The 18417-nt window shown below is 55.2% G+C and overlaps 7 protein-coding genes across 7 annotated transcripts; 3 read left to right on the forward strand and 4 right to left on the reverse strand.

The window, feature by feature from the left end:
* Window positions 1-4581: 4581 nt before the first annotated feature.
* On the forward strand, window positions 4582-5474 carry LTR77_010961 (uncharacterized protein; the record flags this gene model as incomplete). The annotated part of the gene is made up of 2 exons (XM_064808177.1): window positions 4582-5242; window positions 5296-5474. The coding sequence occupies 2 exons, from the start codon at window positions 4582-4584 to the stop codon at window positions 5472-5474; spliced, it is 840 nt and encodes a 279-aa protein (XP_064653597.1).
* A 173-nt stretch (window positions 5475-5647) lies between these two features.
* Window positions 5648-6251, reverse strand: LTR77_010962 (uncharacterized protein; the record flags this gene model as incomplete). Its single annotated transcript, XM_064808178.1, has 2 exons — window positions 5648-5980; window positions 6036-6251. 2 exons carry the CDS (start codon window positions 6249-6251, stop codon window positions 5648-5650), a joined length of 549 nt encoding a protein of 182 aa, XP_064653598.1.
* Window positions 6252-6406: 155 nt separating this feature from the next.
* On the forward strand, window positions 6407-7161 carry LTR77_010963 (uncharacterized protein; the record flags this gene model as incomplete). Its single annotated transcript, XM_064808179.1, has 2 exons — window positions 6407-6917; window positions 6974-7161. 2 exons carry the CDS (start codon window positions 6407-6409, stop codon window positions 7159-7161), a joined length of 699 nt encoding a protein of 232 aa, XP_064653599.1.
* A 1436-nt stretch (window positions 7162-8597) lies between these two features.
* LTR77_010964 (uncharacterized protein) lies at window positions 8598-9918 on the reverse strand (the record flags this gene model as incomplete). The annotated part of the gene is made up of 3 exons (XM_064808180.1): window positions 8598-9326; window positions 9379-9642; window positions 9784-9918. The coding sequence occupies 3 exons, from the start codon at window positions 9916-9918 to the stop codon at window positions 8598-8600; spliced, it is 1128 nt and encodes a 375-aa protein (XP_064653600.1).
* A 1566-nt stretch (window positions 9919-11484) lies between these two features.
* LTR77_010965 (uncharacterized protein) lies at window positions 11485-12907 on the forward strand (the record flags this gene model as incomplete). Its single annotated transcript, XM_064808181.1, has 3 exons — window positions 11485-11598; window positions 11659-12025; window positions 12153-12907. 3 exons carry the CDS (start codon window positions 11485-11487, stop codon window positions 12905-12907), a joined length of 1236 nt encoding a protein of 411 aa, XP_064653601.1.
* A 964-nt stretch (window positions 12908-13871) lies between these two features.
* LTR77_010966 (uncharacterized protein) lies at window positions 13872-14782 on the reverse strand (the record flags this gene model as incomplete). The annotated part of the gene is made up of 2 exons (XM_064808182.1): window positions 13872-14354; window positions 14420-14782. The coding sequence occupies 2 exons, from the start codon at window positions 14780-14782 to the stop codon at window positions 13872-13874; spliced, it is 846 nt and encodes a 281-aa protein (XP_064653602.1).
* Window positions 14783-17239: 2457 nt separating this feature from the next.
* Window positions 17240-17962, reverse strand: LTR77_010967 (uncharacterized protein; the record flags this gene model as incomplete). Its single annotated transcript, XM_064808183.1, has 1 exon — window positions 17240-17962. One exon carries the CDS (start codon window positions 17960-17962, stop codon window positions 17240-17242), a length of 723 nt encoding a protein of 240 aa, XP_064653603.1.
* Window positions 17963-18417: the final 455 nt, after the last annotated feature.

The following is an 18417-nucleotide window of genomic DNA, read 5'->3' on the forward strand; positions in this document are numbered from 1 at the left end:
TCCCGTCGACCTGATTGTAGGTTGCGGCGAGGGGCGTCTGGCATTCAAGGTAGCCCTCTACCGACATCTCGACATGCGCCTAGCGACCCGCTCGAGCCAACACCGTCATCTCGACCTGTGCACCTCTCATTCATACTAAATCCATCACCTCCAGAGCCAGATTCTGTGAACCGAAGACGGAAGCCCTCGCATTCTGGCTCGCGTCGGTCAGCAGGCCACCAGCTACCACCAATTGTCACTCGGCCGGCAAGTAGTCAGTCTTCACCGACCTTCTTCGCACCATCACCCCCACCACAAGATGTGGCAAGCGTACAGCAGCCACAGAGACCCACACTCCCCCCGCGACTCCCAGTTTTGCATCACGCGGCCAGCATGGTAGAAAACCACCAGCCAGTTCCCTCCTTATATTCGTCGCCATTGACACATGCGACCGAGCCCGGGAGGTCAGGTGCACCTCCACTGCCTACAAAATCCGCGGCGGCAAGGGCAGAGTATGGATTTGCAAGACCGGAACACTCTGCTCGATCCTCTCACAGTGGAAACATTGATTACAGGAACTTTTCAGCGAGTTCTAGCCCAGGCACGGCGTACTCCTCTTACAGTCAAGCAAGTCAGGCATCTCCGGTGACTCAGTATCCGACGGGCCCGTCGACCACAGCCACGTCGATGTTTTCGTATAGCAACGACCCACCCCGCACTGCGGCCTGGCAAGCGAGTATGATGGCCGATCCAATGGTTGTTGAGCTCCAAAGACCTCTCGACATCCCGACATCCTCTTCTGGAGGGCAAAACTTCTACCAAATGATGTCGTTAGAGACAACATTAGGTACTATGCAGCTTCCTGTGGACGTTAAAAATGCTTCACGCGTCAAAGATGAGAAGAGGCGAAGGAATGCAGGAGCCAGTGCTCGTTTTCGACAGCGCAGGAAGGAGAGGGAGAAGGAATCAACGAGCGCAATCTCAGAGTTGGAGCGTTCGGTCAAGGAGCTCAGCGGGGATGTTGACTTCTACAGGTCCGAATGCCAGTTCCTGGCCGACGTTCTCTGTCATACACCTGGAAACGACCGTCATTTCCCAAGACCCTCCTCGCCACGTTACCGAAGATCTTTGAATGTCCGTCTACGTGAATCAACTGGTATAGGGACAGCCTTCTTTCCAATGGCACAAGAGTAGATGGTTCAGAGTCCCGGTCGAGGCTGCAACGTTCAAAGCGTATCGTCTCCGTCCTTCATCAGTCCAAAAAGGGCGCAGTCTTGAGGTGGCAAGGACAATTCAGGGCAGCGCGCGATTGTCTCGACGGTGCCTTCAAGCGGATGGATCCCGAGATATTGCCAGGTCGCTCGCGATGAAAGTCGCGCGCGAGCTCGCAGACGTGCTGACCGAGTTGGGTTCTCCGTGAGATGCTCGTGGAGTTATCGGAGCAGAGCGGGAACGGCCTCTCCGAGCAGACAAAGTTTCGGCGACGCTGCGGTCGTATCTTCCCGAGACCTACTTGTGGGAGGGTCTCTAGGGTACACTCGCGAGTCAGGAGTTGCTGGACCAAGCGGAAGCGTACGTTCAGGGTATTGGGCCTTCGGCGAAATTGTCGCCTCTTGACGCGAACTCTCCTCGAAGCGCGAGCCATGTCGACTTCACATCCGCTGCGATTCTGCGATCGATGAGCAAGGCTTTACGCAACCCTCAGGCATGTAACCCGGCTGTCAAGGACCGAACGAGGGCGGAAATCGCTGACATCGAAAGCACGTCTGCAGATGCGGACCGCAAGCACTGGATTGACGTGCTCGGCTCATACTGGCTTGACAGCTTGGGGGAAAGACAAGGCGGGCAACATAGAAAGTCCTGACGCGGTCGACGGCGGAGAGGCGAGGGCGGCGGGGAGTGCTCCTTTGCCCTGACGGCGGCGTGGGATGTTTGCAGGAGAGGGGAGAGAGAGGGTGGTGGGTCAGCGGCGGTGGGCTTCGGAGGGACGAGGGCAGTGTGGGAGAAGGTGTTGTTGGTCGAGAGCGGAAGATGTTGGGGTAGCGCTTCAGTAGTATGCCAGAAACCATCACCCAACCACAAGTTCAGACCCTCAGTATGCTTGGCAATCTTTGAGGAAAGAGCGACGGGCAACAACCCACCGCACGGCTACGACGACCCGCAGGCAACGACGACCCGCGCCTTCTTCGCTGACAAGCAATCGCGGCCCGTACGACTATCTGCGATGACACTCGCGGTCGTGGGACATACGACTAAGATGCTCGCCACGGCCTTGGCTCGCCTTGTTGAGTGCATGCACCATCCGCCTTGAACCAGCAGACGCCAACAAGCAATATGCACTTCCTTAAAATGATGGGATCTAGCAACGCCAGCGACTCCGCCAACGCCTATATCAATAAGAGCGCAAGGTCAACTGGGAAGAGACTGTGAAGACACGGGAATCAAGCATCCAAAGAACCACTCGGTCTTCCCCGCCATGAAGCAGGAAGTCTGCATGAGCTCGCTCGATATGCACTAGCTCGCAAAACGAGATACCACGGTGAGTTTCCTGCACACGAACTCGGGGATGGTGGGGACCAATGTGCACGACAGGTAGCTTGCTGCGCCTTGGGATGGATGGGAAGCGGCGGCATTGCGATTTGTGGCCAACTGGACGACTTTGCCTCGTAGGCATTCATTATGCTTGAGCTCGGCTCCGGCTCCGGCTCGTGGCTCGTGCTGACGTTCGCACCAAGAACCTTCCCGCAGTGCGTCATTCTACCACAACGAGGTGTATACGTACATGTGTAATCTACTCTGGCGTATATATCGCTTGTATTATTCACGCGTGAAATCTTGACTTGCGTCCCCTGCAGAACCGATCGTGTGCGTTCGGCGACGATGGCATCACGGGGCGCCCCCTTTCAGCGCATCCGAGATTGGGAATCGCGAATACTACGTCTTCATCCAGGGGATCCTGAGTCCAAGTCATCGGGAGAGCTACTCAAAGGAACCTTCACCGTTCGTGAAGGGATGGTAGTCGCAAACGAGCGTATAGAATATACCGCACTATTCCACGCCGGAAGCGACGCGGATCTCTGCTACAATATCCTTATAGGCGAACACGAACGACAACACGAGCGTGAGTACAGACGTCAAGAACTTTAGCGACTTATGATTAGTGCAACGTTTCGGAAGCTTCGGCCGCTGATAAAGACTAATGAACGTACACAGACACTGCATCTATGAAACTTGGGAGATCAACGTTCAGATCATGAAAATGCAAACGTACGCAGTCGATTAGGATCAGCACAATTAATTAGTGTCCAGCTTCTTCACCGACATGCTTTCACTCTAATATGTTCGGATCCACATCTTGCTGACTTGCCCATGTTCGGTGCTGCCTCAAAGCTATCTCTGGCCACGGAACAGTGTAAGTTGACTCCGCGGCTGCTGCTTGTCTCAATAGCCCCGACGTCGCATCTGGAAGACCGTGAGCAATCCACAAGGAACCCGGTTCGCTCTCCCTCGAAGTCAAGCATGCCTCTTGCGGAGCCTGCGCCGTCAGACACACCCTATAGTGGTCAGTCAATATAGCCGCGGAGACGTGGCATGATCGTACAATAAGCTTAAGAGGTCGAACCCTTGCTCTTCCCACCAGCGTTGGAACAACCAGCGAATAACACAGTTATCGAAACCTCCATGATGATTGCCATATTCATAGTGCCGTACGGTAGCAGAACCGCTGGCGGTTTCATAGAGGTAGGAGACCACTAGTTGAAACCAACTTTCCGCATTTTCACTGTTGATGATGCTGCATGTTGTGCTCCTGCGATTTTCTCTGAGCGTCTTCAAGAGCCGCTTCATTGTCTCGTTCATCTCGATCTATGTGTCGATATTAGAAAAAGAATTTGCCGTAGTCAGATTCAACACTTACTTGCATCAGCTGGAAAAGGCGGAGAGCTTCATCAGGACTACAGGTATTCGGTCCAAGACCCATTTTCCAGATTGTTTGCATGAATCCGTCGGACGATTCTATACAATGCCTGGACATTCCGACGAAAGTTCTTGTATGAGAAGATGGACGATCCAAGAGATAGGGAGCAAGGCGTCGTTCCGCTGGCTGTGCACACCCATCACATGTTTATACTCATAGCTCGAGCATACAGTCACCGATCTCAAAACGGCACAAGCAGTTACGGTGCGCGCCTTCGAGGATGCCATCACGACCCCGGCCCCACCTCAGCCCGGCCTGGGTAGCCAATCACGCGCGACTTAGACAGAGCTAACATCGGAATTCACGTCTTCCTGCCTTTCTGTTCATGAACCTCCGTCTCGACATGACACCAACAGCCTGTGCTTAGGCCACGGACCAACAGGGAGCTTGGCAGAGCGATCAGTCGTTTGATTGTCATTGGCCTTGGATAATTTCAGACATGCTTCCGTTCTCACAAGCTAGAGGACCCTGACCCACTTCTTGATAAGATTGCACAGAGTCAGCGGCAAGGACCGGGACTGGCCCCGGCACGAGCTCGCTGGATCCCTGCAGGGAAAATTTTCCCTCGACCACCGAATCCGGCTTCGTATCCTCCAACTCGCTGTGATCCACAATCCACAGGCACCATGACCCAGAGGGTTGATGATTTCGAGGGCGATGACAAGCGATATATCGCGTACCTGGAAGGAGAGATCAGACGATTGAGACAGAGCCCAAATACGGAAGACAATCAACTAAGACCACAACCTTCCTCCAAGGAATCGCCACCTACAAGTCCGGCATGGAGACGTCACGCGGATGCACTAATAAAAAGGACACCACCCGCTCTGGCGTGGTGGTCCGCTCTACGGAGCGAAGGCATCTACGATGTCATGTATGATGGAGTGGCAGTTGCCTTCCTTCTCGGCGAGAGAAGCACTCCCGCAACGGCCAACCACGCCAGCACGATCTGCGATGAAAGTATGACCGGTGACGAGCTTGCGCTTCTCCGACACGTTGCACATTACGCTGCTACCGCGACTCAAAGGCGACTTACGGCATCGGTCGCAACTCGGCTCGTCAATTTTCAGCTCGTTCTTGTACTCTCCGCCTGCGCGGTCATACGAGCTGTCGCCCAGCCAACAGTCTCCGAACACCATATACTCGGCATCGTTAAGATTTGCCTAGGAGACATCTCCGACCAGTATTGCCGCCGCATGATGGACACCGCCGTATATGTTAACAAACTGATCGACTTACTCAACGCGCATGGATGGGACGGTCGGGGGGCCGAACTTTTGCTCTGGTGTCCGTCTTGCTTGAACCGTCGGTACGAAGAATAATTGCTGAGAAAGGCACAGGGAACCGGGCCCCGTCGTTCTACTACAGCTTGTCTCGTTCGTCGAAAGAGAGCCTCGAGTACCTCTCGAATGAGTTGACGAAGCCAGAGTTCACACAGAATGTGGGCGTTCCTTCAGAATGGACGCCCTTCTTTCTACCTGGACTGGTTTCACAGATCACACAGAAGGAGTACCAGTAAGTCGTAACAGCGAAAGGACTCGAGTTCTGTTCTAACGGGATCAGCGTGGCCAGAATCAGTCATGCGCTGGGATACAAACATGCACATCTGCTCACGAGGTCTTTGTCATTGGTGAATCCGTGGCGCGTATTTAGCGGCTCATGAGAAGGCGCCAACCTGTTCCCGGTGCTGTCTTAGAGATTCAGACATAGGCAGACACCAAGGCCTCCCCCTCCAGGGGGAAACTTCAAGCCTGCATTGCTGTCCACACATACGTCCTGACCTGGCTCGAGGTCGATGAAGAATCCGTTCTGCGGGCTCAGACGCGTCAAGGCAATAAAGACGACCGTCTGCGGACGCGGTTCCCCCTCGTCCTTATCATAAGCACCGTGATCGTCCAGATATTCCCACTGCACCCCATCAAATGCTTTGAGCCGGAAAACGCAGAAGGCTCGCACGAGGGCTTGCCCCACAAGAGTACAGTGGCGGTCCACATGACGTGCTGCCCGACTGACATTGCCTTCGTTCTAGCGGTGTGTTAGTTTATTGCATGGTGCTTCTTAAGGCATGGGAGTTTATGACGTTGACCCACGAATCGACGACGGCTGACACCTTCTCGAGGCCACCTGCCATCGACAGCATCTCGTATACAAAGCGAATCTCCGCGTATTGCTCAAAGCGCTCGTGAGCGGGGGCACACTCCGCAAAAGTCCGAAGCTCCTGGACAATCGACCTGTCGACGCCATTACTAACGGCACTTCCGTAGAGACGGCATTGCTCGCTCACTGGACTGACCATGGTGTCTGATAGGAGTGTCATCGTTTGGAGAGAGGTAAAACAAGTGCGAGGATAGAAAGATTTGCGCTATCCGGAGGTGCGGGGCTGTAATAAGCGAAGGCTTTTCTTGTGCAGAGCCCTGCGTCTCAACATTGTCTTCGCACATCCAGCCCACCATGATCGATCGCAAAGTATCTCGCTACTATAATGCCATTGCGCATATCGATCAGCAGCATACAAGCACCTCGCCAGACCTGCTTCGACGCCTTGCCGAGGTCTTCGTCCGTCACAGCGTCCACGACAATTTCGGCGTCTTCTTGCTGCACCGTCACGGCTCAGTCGCTCCTGACTCTGTCATGGTCCACACAAGAGACGATCCAGACACCGACGTATGCGTCGAAGAAAAGCTAGGAATGCGCGCGATAAGCCCTTGCTCGTTCCTGTCAAATACCCGAGACGAATTTCTTCCCTTCGAGTACGAGACCCCTCCCCGAGCAGCAGTGGCTTGCCTTCCGAGCGCGGCCTTCCTCGTCGAGCTTGGAAACTTTTTATGGGATCAACAGCTACAGAACGTTTTCGGATTGTGTACGGTGTCGCCACTTGAAAGTCCGTGGATTGAGAAGGTCGTGGGAGAAAAAGGGGACACAGTTGCTACGCGAAGTCTTCAGAGCATCAGCACGCGCGACGGTACGATTACGCAATGGGCTTTCTTGTTCGACGAAGGCGAACATATTCGCGTAAAGGCGACCAGGGCGTGCACGACGACAGAGTCGGGAGGTCACAAGAGGACTTAGACATCTTCGAGTCTCGTGCGGCCGGCAAGACCTCCCTTATGCGGCCCCGTTGCATGCATTCAGAAATCACGCCTGAGGGCAAAGGCAGTCAGCTCAAGACGTCACGGCCGCTGACCTTTGAGTTCTTTACGCATTAGAGAGGGACTAATAGCGGCGTCGTCCGGCACATAAGCAGGACTGCATTCGTACTGGGAGTAATTTTGGTATACCGCAGAGTTAGATGACACTACTTGACCCTCTCTGGAGGAAAATTTCCCTCGCCCTCACCGGCTTTTACCAGCTCGAGCTATTGTCCGCACAGCGTCATCAACGACCCTCGGGCGTTCTAAAACGGACTGCTGGACGTCAGGCTCTTCGCGTACAAGAAGAACTTACGCGCACTCGACGTCTCCAGAATTGCGAGGCGATGATAAAGTCTCCCAGTAGCTGGATGTCTGTCGGAGGCCGTATTCTACCAACGACTGGTAACACCGCCCCACAGCGTATGAATCTCCTTGTCGTCTTCGATGGCCATCCTGTGGCGCGCGATGTCACCGAGGCACTCAATCCAAGCGGATGCGGCTTGAGTGCATGGACACTCACCGAGTTGTTGGGCGTAAAGAGCGTATGTGGGCGGCTGTATCGTCCTGGCTTTGAGAAAACCCCAACCCAATAACGACGTCCGAGGGAGGAGGCTCGCCGGAAGGTCGTATAGCTAGTTGAAGCTCGAGATGAACTCCAGTGCCTTCGCATCGTCGACGAATAAGTCCTTCAGACGTTCCGCCGCCGCATCCATCGGCAATGTCTCTGAGTATTGAATGACTGGTGAATGTATTTCTCGGTCTGGCGCAACGCTCGCAATATTGCTACTCGTTGACTGGCTCATGGCGTCATCCACGCCATCCGCACGCGGTTGCGGTGACGGAACCGCCCGCGAGCGACATTCCGACGGGCGGCAACGGTCCGTGTCGCAGTGTCAATTCGAACTTCATCTTCGATAATCCTGTGATGTGATAGAACCATTTTGTGAGCTGCACCTTCACCACAATATAGCGCACTGGGCGAGAGCGAGGCTCGAGGTGCAGCGACGCGGCGATCGTTGTTTTGCCGTGCTACCCAGTCTCGCCAGCTGACAAGGCCGCACAAGACGACGTGAGAAAAGACACAAGCAAGATGCCAGAACAGTCATTACACTTCAGCGTTCGGCTAATACGGTCAAGCGCTCACAAAGCCATCGAGTAGAGACGGTCGCGAAACCTGCTCGAGCAAAGCAAGATCCCGCCCACGCAAAAGAAACCCCCAGCAATAACAGTTGCTCTGACCATTGCACCAAAATCCACCGCGTTGTTTTACGGCAAATCAATCCTCTGATTCTCTCCCCCCGGCGGGTCATCTGCTATTGCGCCTCTTGTCAGTATCCTCCTAGGAGGCAGGTCGATGAGGTCGACCTGCACACCTGCATCGACTCCCGTCTTCTTGGTCGAAAAGACAGCCTCCTCTTGCCTCGCGGTCTTTGGATTAGCGGTGATGGCGCCGTCGATGACATCGCCTTGCTCTGCAGAAAACACGCGTCAACTCTCCTATCTTATCGTGTTTACATGGGCCCGCGGCGAAGTGCTTGGACCATAGTCGAGTCATGGGAGGTGCGCTCCTCTTGCCTCAGCGCTTGGGCGGCCTGCGCCTGTTGCTGCTGCTGCATGTATGCTGACGCACTGGGTTCAATGGAGACCTGCGCAGGCTGCCTGTACGCCTGCGGCGAACACTGCGCACGAAGATCCTCGTATAAGTATGAGGGGGTGTAAGAAGGTTGCGTAGGTTGTTCAATGCGGAAAAAAGCATGAGAAAAAGCGGGCGACGCACCGATGGATCTCAGACCGATTGTTTCTGTGTAAGTGAACGGCTGCCCTTCACGAGTCTTGCCCATTTGCGTTTGCGCGCCTGAGGGTGGTGGCGGTAGGGTTGGCGTGTGCGGCTCATCAGTCGAACGTTTCTGTCCGGCTTGCTGCTGAGGAGGGGGTTGCTGTTGGTAGATCGGCGGCTGTTGGTAACCTTGCGGTGACGGCGGGTATTGGGCTCGGGGTGGTGCCTGACCTTGCTGGGGTGGGTACAATTGGTTGCGGTCGCCGTGATGTGGGAGAGGCTGGCCGTAGGCGCCGTAGAGTTGAGTGTTCGGTGGTGGGCCGCCTTGACTGCGCCAGACCGCGTGAGCGGGGACGAAAGCCTGAATTTCGGCGTGCACTGGGGTGAAGACGCATTCTTGAGAGAATCTCACGCAGGTGGTGCAGCGGCCATCCTCGGACTGGTCGAAGCCGGAGCACCGAATCTGCGAACGCGTGTCAGACTGCAGAAGCTGACGGTCACGCGCGCAGACTCACTTTGCGACGACGGCAGTAGCGACATGCGATGGCCGTACGCTGCCTAGGCGGAGGCTGAGGCGGCGGATACGCCATGTGAGGGTGAGGCTGGTACGGCGGCGCGTACATCTGCTGTGGTGGCGGCAGAGCGCGATACTGGTCAGGATGTTGCGGTTGCATCGTCTGCATGGCGGACTGTTGCAGGATGGCCTGTGAGATGGGCGGGGTCTGGTTCTCCTCCGCGTCAGCGGCGTCCTCCGAGAGTAACGGATCGACGTCTACCAGCTTGTGGATGATGGAGAAGGGATGCGGAGGAAAAAAAGTTCAGGTTGCCGGGTGAAAACGAAGATAGCGATCGAATAACAGGTGACGGGGTCTTGGCAAAACGTGCAGCTGCAGAACGCGAATCAGGCAGGCGATACTTACCTGCTGTGGCCACGGCGTATATCGGCCGCCTGGCGGTGGTTGCGGTGACCAATTCTGCGATTGCGATGACGGAGGGTTTGTGGCGTTCCATTGCCCTCCACCCCTGCCGCCAGGCGATGGGCTCTGGTAATACATGGTGTAAGGTAGCGGTTGATGTCGTGCTTGTTGGATCGATCGTTGGATAGTGGATGCAACGAATCGACACGTCTCCGTTCAGCAACGATGTATTGGTGCACCATCAGTCGGGTAATCTTTGTATCAAACCTGCAGATGCAAGCAGTCTTATGCGACGTCGTGCAAGAAAGGTGCGGGCCGGGCGGCGATGCCGTTGGACATGCGCGGTGGAGCTGCCGTGCGGGTGAATGCAGGCGCGCTGTCACACGTCGACGGCTGTTAGTGAAGTGATGCAGGTGGCGATGTGCGCAGACCTGCTCGCACTGCTGGTGATAAAGGGCGGCAGAACAGGTGGGAGAAGGTGTTGAAGGTTGAGAAGGAGACCCAGCAGCCAGGGAACGATCCGGCGGCCGGTCAGCGGCGCCTCAAGTGGCCGCGAGAGAAAGTGTGTTGAAAAAGCGGGCTTACTGTCTTCGGTTGGCTCCTTTCGAATGAGCCGATGCGAAAGTGAACCACGAGCCAGTTGCGCTCTGACGCAAAAAGATGCAATCGCGTGCGTCCTGTCGCCTCCTTCTTCCACCCGTCCCTTCTCGCCCCAAGGCCCGCGCAGATACGGCTGCGCACTGGCCTTGCTCGCCTCCCGCTGGTGCAACACGGTGCCCTTGCGTGTCGCACCTTCTTCTAACCCATGACGAATTGCTGCGCGTCTGCAGGGTTGACGCGCCGGTCCACCCGCTTCTGCTCGAGCACTTCTGACGGCGGCCTGCCAAGTCGCTTGCTTGCACGGCATCGGCAGACGACAGTCAGCCGCGTGAGAAAGTCTCTCGAAAAGCAACCCACCTCGATAAGCGGCAAAAGTGGCCACCGACACGGCCATCTGTGCTGATTCGTCATCCCACTGCACACCGACGGCGAAGAAGCAACGACGGCGCAAGGCTGCGCCAGCGAGGCTCGTACGACGATGCATGCAAGGTTCATTCGCGCCCAGCAGCCAATAGCACGCACCGAACTATGCTCTGGAACTGCCTTGTCCGCTTTCGTGGCGAGATGTGCTCGCGAACCGGCCCGTGTTCTTGCTCGCATGGCAGCCCTGCAACGTCCTTGCAGTGCAGACGGACAAGACGAACTGCTGCTGTCCAGTGTCTAGAAAGAACTCCGTCCCGTCCACCTAAGCTGTGCCGCAACGCCGAACTGCTTCAAAGAAGACTTCGAACTCATCTAGAAAACTTGGCTCTCGTTGTCACAGTGTATATCATTCATCTCGGATGGAACTCACTTGCGTTTTCATTCGTCGATCAATATTACGACTGACGGCAGGCAGCAGACCAGGTTGCAGAGCGGAGGTCCCCTTCCGGAACGTTGGAGAATGATGCACGGGAGCCGCCCGTGGCACTGGGATACTGGAAGCGTTGAAGCGTTGGAACAACCCAAAGCTTATAAAATACCTGGCATGCCGGCGCTCTCAGACAGCGCAAATTCAATGTCTCCCCTTACGTAGTGTGTTTCCACCACTACCCACTCGTATCTGCGGATCCTCTCGCAGTTTGGCATTCAACACTCATTGTTCTTCAGCGTCGGGCTGTATCGATGGCACCACCCAGGGCTCCTCTTGCGAAAAGTGAGTCGAAAGTACGCTTCTTCGAGAGGCTCAGTCTCGACGAACGATATGAACAGCATCGGCTGGTATACGCGACTATGAAGGTTCGGCTTCCGTTGTCAAAGGATCGTTGACCGGCCGTTCGATGGCTTACAACCACGCAGCGAGAAGCAGTGCGAGGTCGCGAAAGATTAGCTGCAAAAACAGAGTCGCTAGCACCTCAATTTCAGGATGATCCGACAGTTGAGCCACCATACAGCAGTTCTCAAATCAGTGAGACTGCCATCCATCGGCAGATCCTGTCAATCTATGCCGAAGCGCGCCCCGAAACAAAGGTCATCTACGACCTTGGGCGCGACACTGCCGGCACTGAGGAGGATAACTGGGTCATCAGATGGATGCTTTGGCATGTATTTCGCTATCGCGACAAACGCAACAAGAACCGACAGCCGGCATGGGTTGGCGATGAGCTTGACTTTGATGGGAACATGGCTCCCGATGATAGCTCTGGTGCTTCAAGGAGTGGTGAAGGTTGGTCTGAGAATGGTCAAAACGTTGTTGCAGTGGCTGATCGAACTTCTTAGCAGCGGTCCAGCCACGGTACTACGATCCAGTCCGAGATTGTGTCTCGTTCGTCTACTCTACCTAATATCGCTAGCATCCAAGCTGCTTTCCATCGCGGAGGATGCAAATGGATCCACGTTGTCGCTTGGTCTTGTCCTTCCCCGGTCGACCGATGCATGGACTCGATCGATCGCCAAAGGATATGCCTGCATTGACGATCGACAACCCACTAGCACGCGCTGGTACACTGAACGAACTCTGGTGGCCGCCGGCGGCCTTGAAGACCTGAGCTGCGCACACTTAATGAACGTTACCATCTTCATGAGCGCGCTGAACGTCTCCCAAGGACTCTCAAAGCCTCGCTTAGAAGAGCAGCACGCGGCGCTGGACGAGTCCTTGTTTGGATCCGTCATCGGTCCGTTGTCTGATCTCTTCGTGCGACATCGTGCACACCTGGACTATGGCATTTCACTTCCACACCGGCATCAAACCCTTCCACCCAAACATGTGATGGTCCATCGTCAGGATCACACCGGCCGTGACATATGTCGTCCTGAAAGTCTGCCGACGTCCCACGCTGGAATCTGCCCTCGCTCATACTACCTACACGAAGGTCGATTCATGCCCTTCGGATACTCTTCGACGCACATTCCAGAGCCGCCCCCAGCATTCCTTCTAGAGCTCGGAGAATTCCTCCGTGCAAACAGCCTGGACAACATCCTCGCTGTTCGTTCCGTCACCGCAGAGGATTCGCTGTGGCTCGAAACAATGTCGCCAGACCTGAGCGGTACGATCTCGGTACGGCGCTCTGGAGAGCAGGCTCTTCCGGCAGGAATACACTGTGACTGAATGGGCGTTCCGACAAGACATGACTGGGACCAGAGCTGTACCAGCAAGAGGGTGTGAGACACTGAGCAATGGCGGGCATAAACGAACTTGAAGGGCTGTTGTCAGTGTTGTCCGATTCGGGTAGCCGTCGGCGTCAACTTGGACCCAACTGAGAGCACTTTCGAATGGAAAGCAGCGCGATATGGCATGTATTTCGCTCGACGAATATGTTTCGTTCATTTAGCAGCAGTATGACAACAACGGGCATCCCTCGGATATCGAGCTCCTACCATCTCCACACTCATTCCCAACGTTTCCTCTCTGTGGGAGCGACCAGAACACGGGAAATGTCCTAAGCACCACCAGCCCATCTCCATTGCATCCTCATAATACGCCGCGCCATAGTCCATGGAAGCTCCGAGTCCGACCAGAGAGCTGCATGACTGCTATGCTTGTGAGGGGGTCAAGTGCACCGTCATCCCCGCAAGTCCTGCTGGGTACCTTCCGCCCTTGCTACGGCAGCGCTCCCTTCATGAAATACAGCATCATGTATCCTACCGACTCGTGATCGTCTCTTGGAGACGTCCTTGGTGTCCTGCGAAGCTTGCGAACCTCGCTGTACCAACCAGGCCAGGTTCATGTGGTGCAATGGCCATCGCGCTGGTAGATGTCGTGGTGTATTCCGTGACGAACCCAGACTCAGTGACGTATATCACGTTGCGTTTCGCGCGCAGTCCCTTCGAGAAGTTCCGTGGCTGGATGTCGCCCTGAACTCCGCCATTTAGTTGGAGGTGTTCCATTTGGAGAAGGAGCTGGTCCGTAATGATGAGGCTCGGTATGAGTGGAACTCAGTCTCCACTAAACTCGAACAAGGCCTCAAGGCCGGGTCCAAGCAGCTCGAACGCCACGACTTTGAAGTCACCATGCCAGCCGAACCAGTATACCGTCGGTCAACTACCTTTGGCCTGCTGCTGGCAAACAAGATTTATAACAGCTTTCGCACCTCGTCTATTTCACCCTTTATGTGCTCCATAGTGGCCTGCAGCTCGCCCTGATCTCTGGTCAGTCCGTTCTTTTCCTGGTCCAGCTGTTCCTGCTGAGCTCCGATCGCCTCCTGCTTCGCTCTGATCTCCTCCTGCTGAGCTTCAACCTCCTTCTGCTTAGCTTCAATATCCTTCTGTATCCGCAGACAGTTCGCTTTCCTCGCTTGTACCTTGCTCCGCCGCTGAATGGTCTTCTCCAACAACCCGCACAGGTGCTGTAAGCTGTCGTCCTCAGCCGGTCGATCGGCCAAACATTCTCCTCCAGTGGCAGGGGCGTGGGCGTGGGCGGGAGAGGTTGGTGCCGAGGTGTTTGCGACTGTGGGAGAGGTGGGTGCGTTGACACTGTCCATCAAGGCATCGGCTTCATTGATCTGCACAATACCTGCATCTGGCTGTCCAGAGTTCCTCCGAGGCTGCTTTCCTTCCTAGGCACGCATCAAGACGCCGTTAGATCTATCGGTAGTCATGGGTTTCATCGATGACTACTCACGCCATTCGATCGCTGTTCTCTCGAGAACTCGCTGTTGCCATGCTTTCCATTGGTTCCTCCGTTGTCATCGTCTGTTCGCTCGTCCACCTTCCCGCGTGCGGACTCGCTGTCTACTGTGACATGTGGGGAACGGTATGAGCTGCCGGCCTGCAGTGCATCATTGGGCAGGGCTGATGTTGTGTGGCGAGGGGGTGTCTGCTGACTTTTTCGTCGTTTTCGTGGATTTTCAGCAATAAGAGATGGCGGTCGCTTTGCCTTTGCGACACCAGATCCCTCGCGGACTTTCCCACTGGGTCTCACCGGTCGCGACGATACACGTATTCCCGACTCGGCATCAGGAGGAGGCGTAGTGGGTGGATGCATTGCAGGAGAGCAGTGCTTGCACTTCTGCCTGCGGTAATGCGTGTGGACTCGTTCCCTCTTTCAAGCCTAAAGGGGTATGAAAGCCCGGAAGAAGCCGAGGCGCGCCCACAGCGGCTTGGCCACCTTGCTTGGCCAGAATGCTTGGCCTTTATGCGTGGGGAAGATTCTCCTGCTGCATCAACGGTGGTCCACTTCTGCCGTGACCTGTCTTGTGGACATGCCACGACATACCACGTCAATTTCTGTCAGCCGGGTAGCAGCCACAACTACTTCACAGTTGCTGAAATCAGAAGGTGCAAAAAATTCTGTTCCATTCACCTTATTGTCCCGTAAGTCGCCTCGAATTGGCACGACCGGTTGCTATCAAACTGTCACACAACTCATACACACACCCCCGTACCAAGAAGTCCCCGTGCTGCAGTCCTGAGCGTCCCACCTCCTGAAGCAAACCTGATCGCTGAATGCTGTCGTGTTCAGATGTGCGGTATCAGAATCTTGCATTATGCGGCGTGCGACCACACTTGGGCCGCAGAGATCCTCAAGTGCCGACAAGCACTTGAAAGGCCAGGCCAAACCCCGTGCGTACCGGCCTCAGGCAATCAGCGAGAATTACCTCGTACACTCGATACCCAAGACCAGAACCTCCCGGGTCGCTGTCCACCTTGCCTAGGAAGAACACCACCTAGTTCTGCTGGCTCTCAATAGCGGACTTGGTAGATCAGGAGCGATATCGCCCCAAACGAGCTGCGTCGATGTAAAAGCACGGACAAGAATAGCAGGCATCAAAGGGAGGTGCACTTTCACCTGTACAGTGGGGTGATGGGTAGACTTTGCCTATCAAGTATCAGGGGCTTCTAAGTAGACGTGGAATTCATGTCGGGGCCACCGATGATATGTGCCAACAGTACATCAACGTCGCCATCGATAAACTTCCGAATGCGCCGCCAACCTCCCAGTGAAATTTTCGTTCAAGCGCTCAAGCTTCCTGTAGCGATCTGATGAGCATTATTGATGGGATGTCTTGAGTTTGCACACTTACAAATCGTCTCCATCCTCTCTTCTCTGGATACGATATGCCTCATGTGGTAGCTCACCAGTCGTTGCGACAGTTTCTTTCGATCCGTGGTGTACATCAACAATGACGTGACAATGTTCGCTTTCTCGCGGTTGCCAGTGAACGAAACAGCTCTCGTCTCCAAATCCTTTGAGCTTATAAAAAGCGCTGATAATCTCTTGGTCGCTCGGTGCATTGCATGTGCGGAATCGAAGAATGATGCGTCGTGGTTTGTCACCCGCTCCTGCTATACGCGCTTCCATTATGTTCGTGCTGACAGTGAAAGAAGTAGTTTACATGTCCCACTCCTATCTCAACTTCCCTGACCGCACTTTCGGACCCTGGAAGCTTATCTGAGCCAAGCTCTCATACGCGGTCCGAGCCGACCCGTACGCGGCGGGCTAGAACAGACCGTCTCGCCAAGGGAGCGAGAGAGAGAGGTCATCATAAATGAAACATCACGTCTCCATTGCAACTCTAATCCTAACCATTACTTGAACAGACATCGCACTGCTAATATAACCTTCCTTTCCGTATTGCGACTGCTCTCCGTAAGCTTTGCTCCAAGGCCAAATGCATTTTGCAACAACCTCATCATTTACTATTACCACATCCGCGCAACTGGAGCTCTCTCTGTTTCTTGCTCAAACAGATCCTCTGCAGTGGAAGCCCCCGACACGTTCATGTTATCAGAAGGCGTTGCCAACCCTAGCATCTCATCGACCTGTGTCGTCTTGAAAGCGAATTGTGAAGGACCTGCCTCTGGCTCAGCGTTTTTTCGCTTCCAACCACGCTTGAGGGCCTTCCCATTTGCTTTGGCAGCATCTTTCTCCGCGCGCTTCGCTCGTGCTGCTACCAGAGGATACGCCACTTTCCCGGCATCACCTGCTCTGCGCCCGCCTCTCCGCTTGCTCTGCCCCCGTCTGTCCTTGTCACCTTCCTGAGCGCTCCGCTACGGCTTGGGTAGGCATGCCCACGAACCCTGGCGTGAGCGTGCATGCTGCTCGAAGTTCCTGCTTGAAGTCCTTTGACGCTGGCTATGGATTTTCACATTAGCTGAGAGTTCGTTCCTGAGCGTTGTGGTCGTGCGGCGCGAATTCGCATCAGCATCGGCCGTTCGGGAGTCGCGGATGGTGTGCGGTCGCTTGGGAGGCGTACGGCTTGCGGCAGATGGACTTAATTACGCGCCGGGGCTATCTGTGGTGTAATCAGTGGTATCACTCGGGAGGTATGTTATGATCTCGTCTGTCAAGACCTCTCCCGAAGCCGGCACACGTACGAAGTCGGTACGAAAGACGTTCTTCCCACCGCCAACTAGGCCTCCCGGGACTTCTGCAAGATCTCTGACGCATACGAAGTCGGTATTGGGGACGCAAGGGAGGCACATTGTGCGTATGTTCTCCTCACCAGCCTTTCGTATGGTACTCGTGTACGTCGTCCTTGAAGAAGTCGTTGCCATATCGAGTCGCCCACTCGCAATCTTGAGACAGGAAGCCAGGTCCTCGTGCTATTGCAGCCTTCTTCGCCCTCCTTACAAGGCCGGCTTCCCGGTGTCCATTGAGCCTAAGCGGACTGACGTGATATATGGGTTCTCCCAAAGGCGGATGTATCAACGCATGCATCTGGGAGCTGGAAGAAACGGCCGCTTGGCCTAGTTCAACGTTTCGACGTGGAGTGTCTCGTCGAGTGATAGGTCCACGCGGAACGACCCCGGGTGGTTTCGAGATGCTCGCATTTGCTTGATCTGTACCGGTTGTCGAGTAGATTGCCGCTTTCGGAGATGTCCTCGCCCCGGCCGATTTCTTCACTTGTTCGGTCAGTAGGGAGATGTTCGAGATCCGCACTGCTGTACACTCGACGCGTTCGAACGTCCCGCAAACCGCGCTCGATGGTGCCTCCCGGAAGTCTTCGAAGTCTTCCCACTCCGACGACTTGTCATCGTCCGTCATCTCGGAAACAGCACCCTCGTGTTCTTCCCTGGCTGGCTTTTCGAACCTTGAGTGGTAGTTGGTCGCCGAATGGTTCCGGCCCGTGCCACTAGTGGAAGCCGCGGACGCGATACTGGACGACTGCTTCGCGTCAAAGGTCGTAGTGCTGAATGCCAGTAGTCTACCAGCCCGTTGCATCTTCATTGCAGAGGATCAAACCCGAGATCAGTGCGATTCGACAACTGACAGAGTTTATTAGTTAGGGAAGGACACGAGTGGAAGACGTACACCTCCCTGTAGTTCTAATCTTGATCCTCTTTGGGGTCCCAGACCAACGTCACAGCTCAGACATGCCGCTGTCTCATGTTTCAGAGCTTCAAAGTGGCGCGATTTAAGGCACGGTTCCTGCTTGGCGCTTGCTTTCTGCTTCCAGTAAATGTGACCTTCACCTTTGATGGTTCCCGGGCCAGATGCTCTACGTGCTTCGTGCTGTCTGCAACCAGCTGTAAGCGCGCGATATCGGGGGGGGGGGGGGGGGGGGGCAACCCCAAAAAACGGGTACCCCCCGCATTCGAGCGCAAATCGCTTGCCGCCACTGTAAAATTACGTTCCCCCAAAAACCAGCTTGAAGGAATGCACCGAGAAAGCCCAAA

Source organism: Saxophila tyrrhenica (assembly GCF_035928015.1).
Source record: "Saxophila tyrrhenica strain CCFEE 5935 chromosome Unknown scaffold_29, whole genome shotgun sequence".
In the NCBI taxonomy this organism is placed as follows: domain Eukaryota; kingdom Fungi; phylum Ascomycota; class Dothideomycetes; order Mycosphaerellales; family Extremaceae; genus Saxophila; species Saxophila tyrrhenica.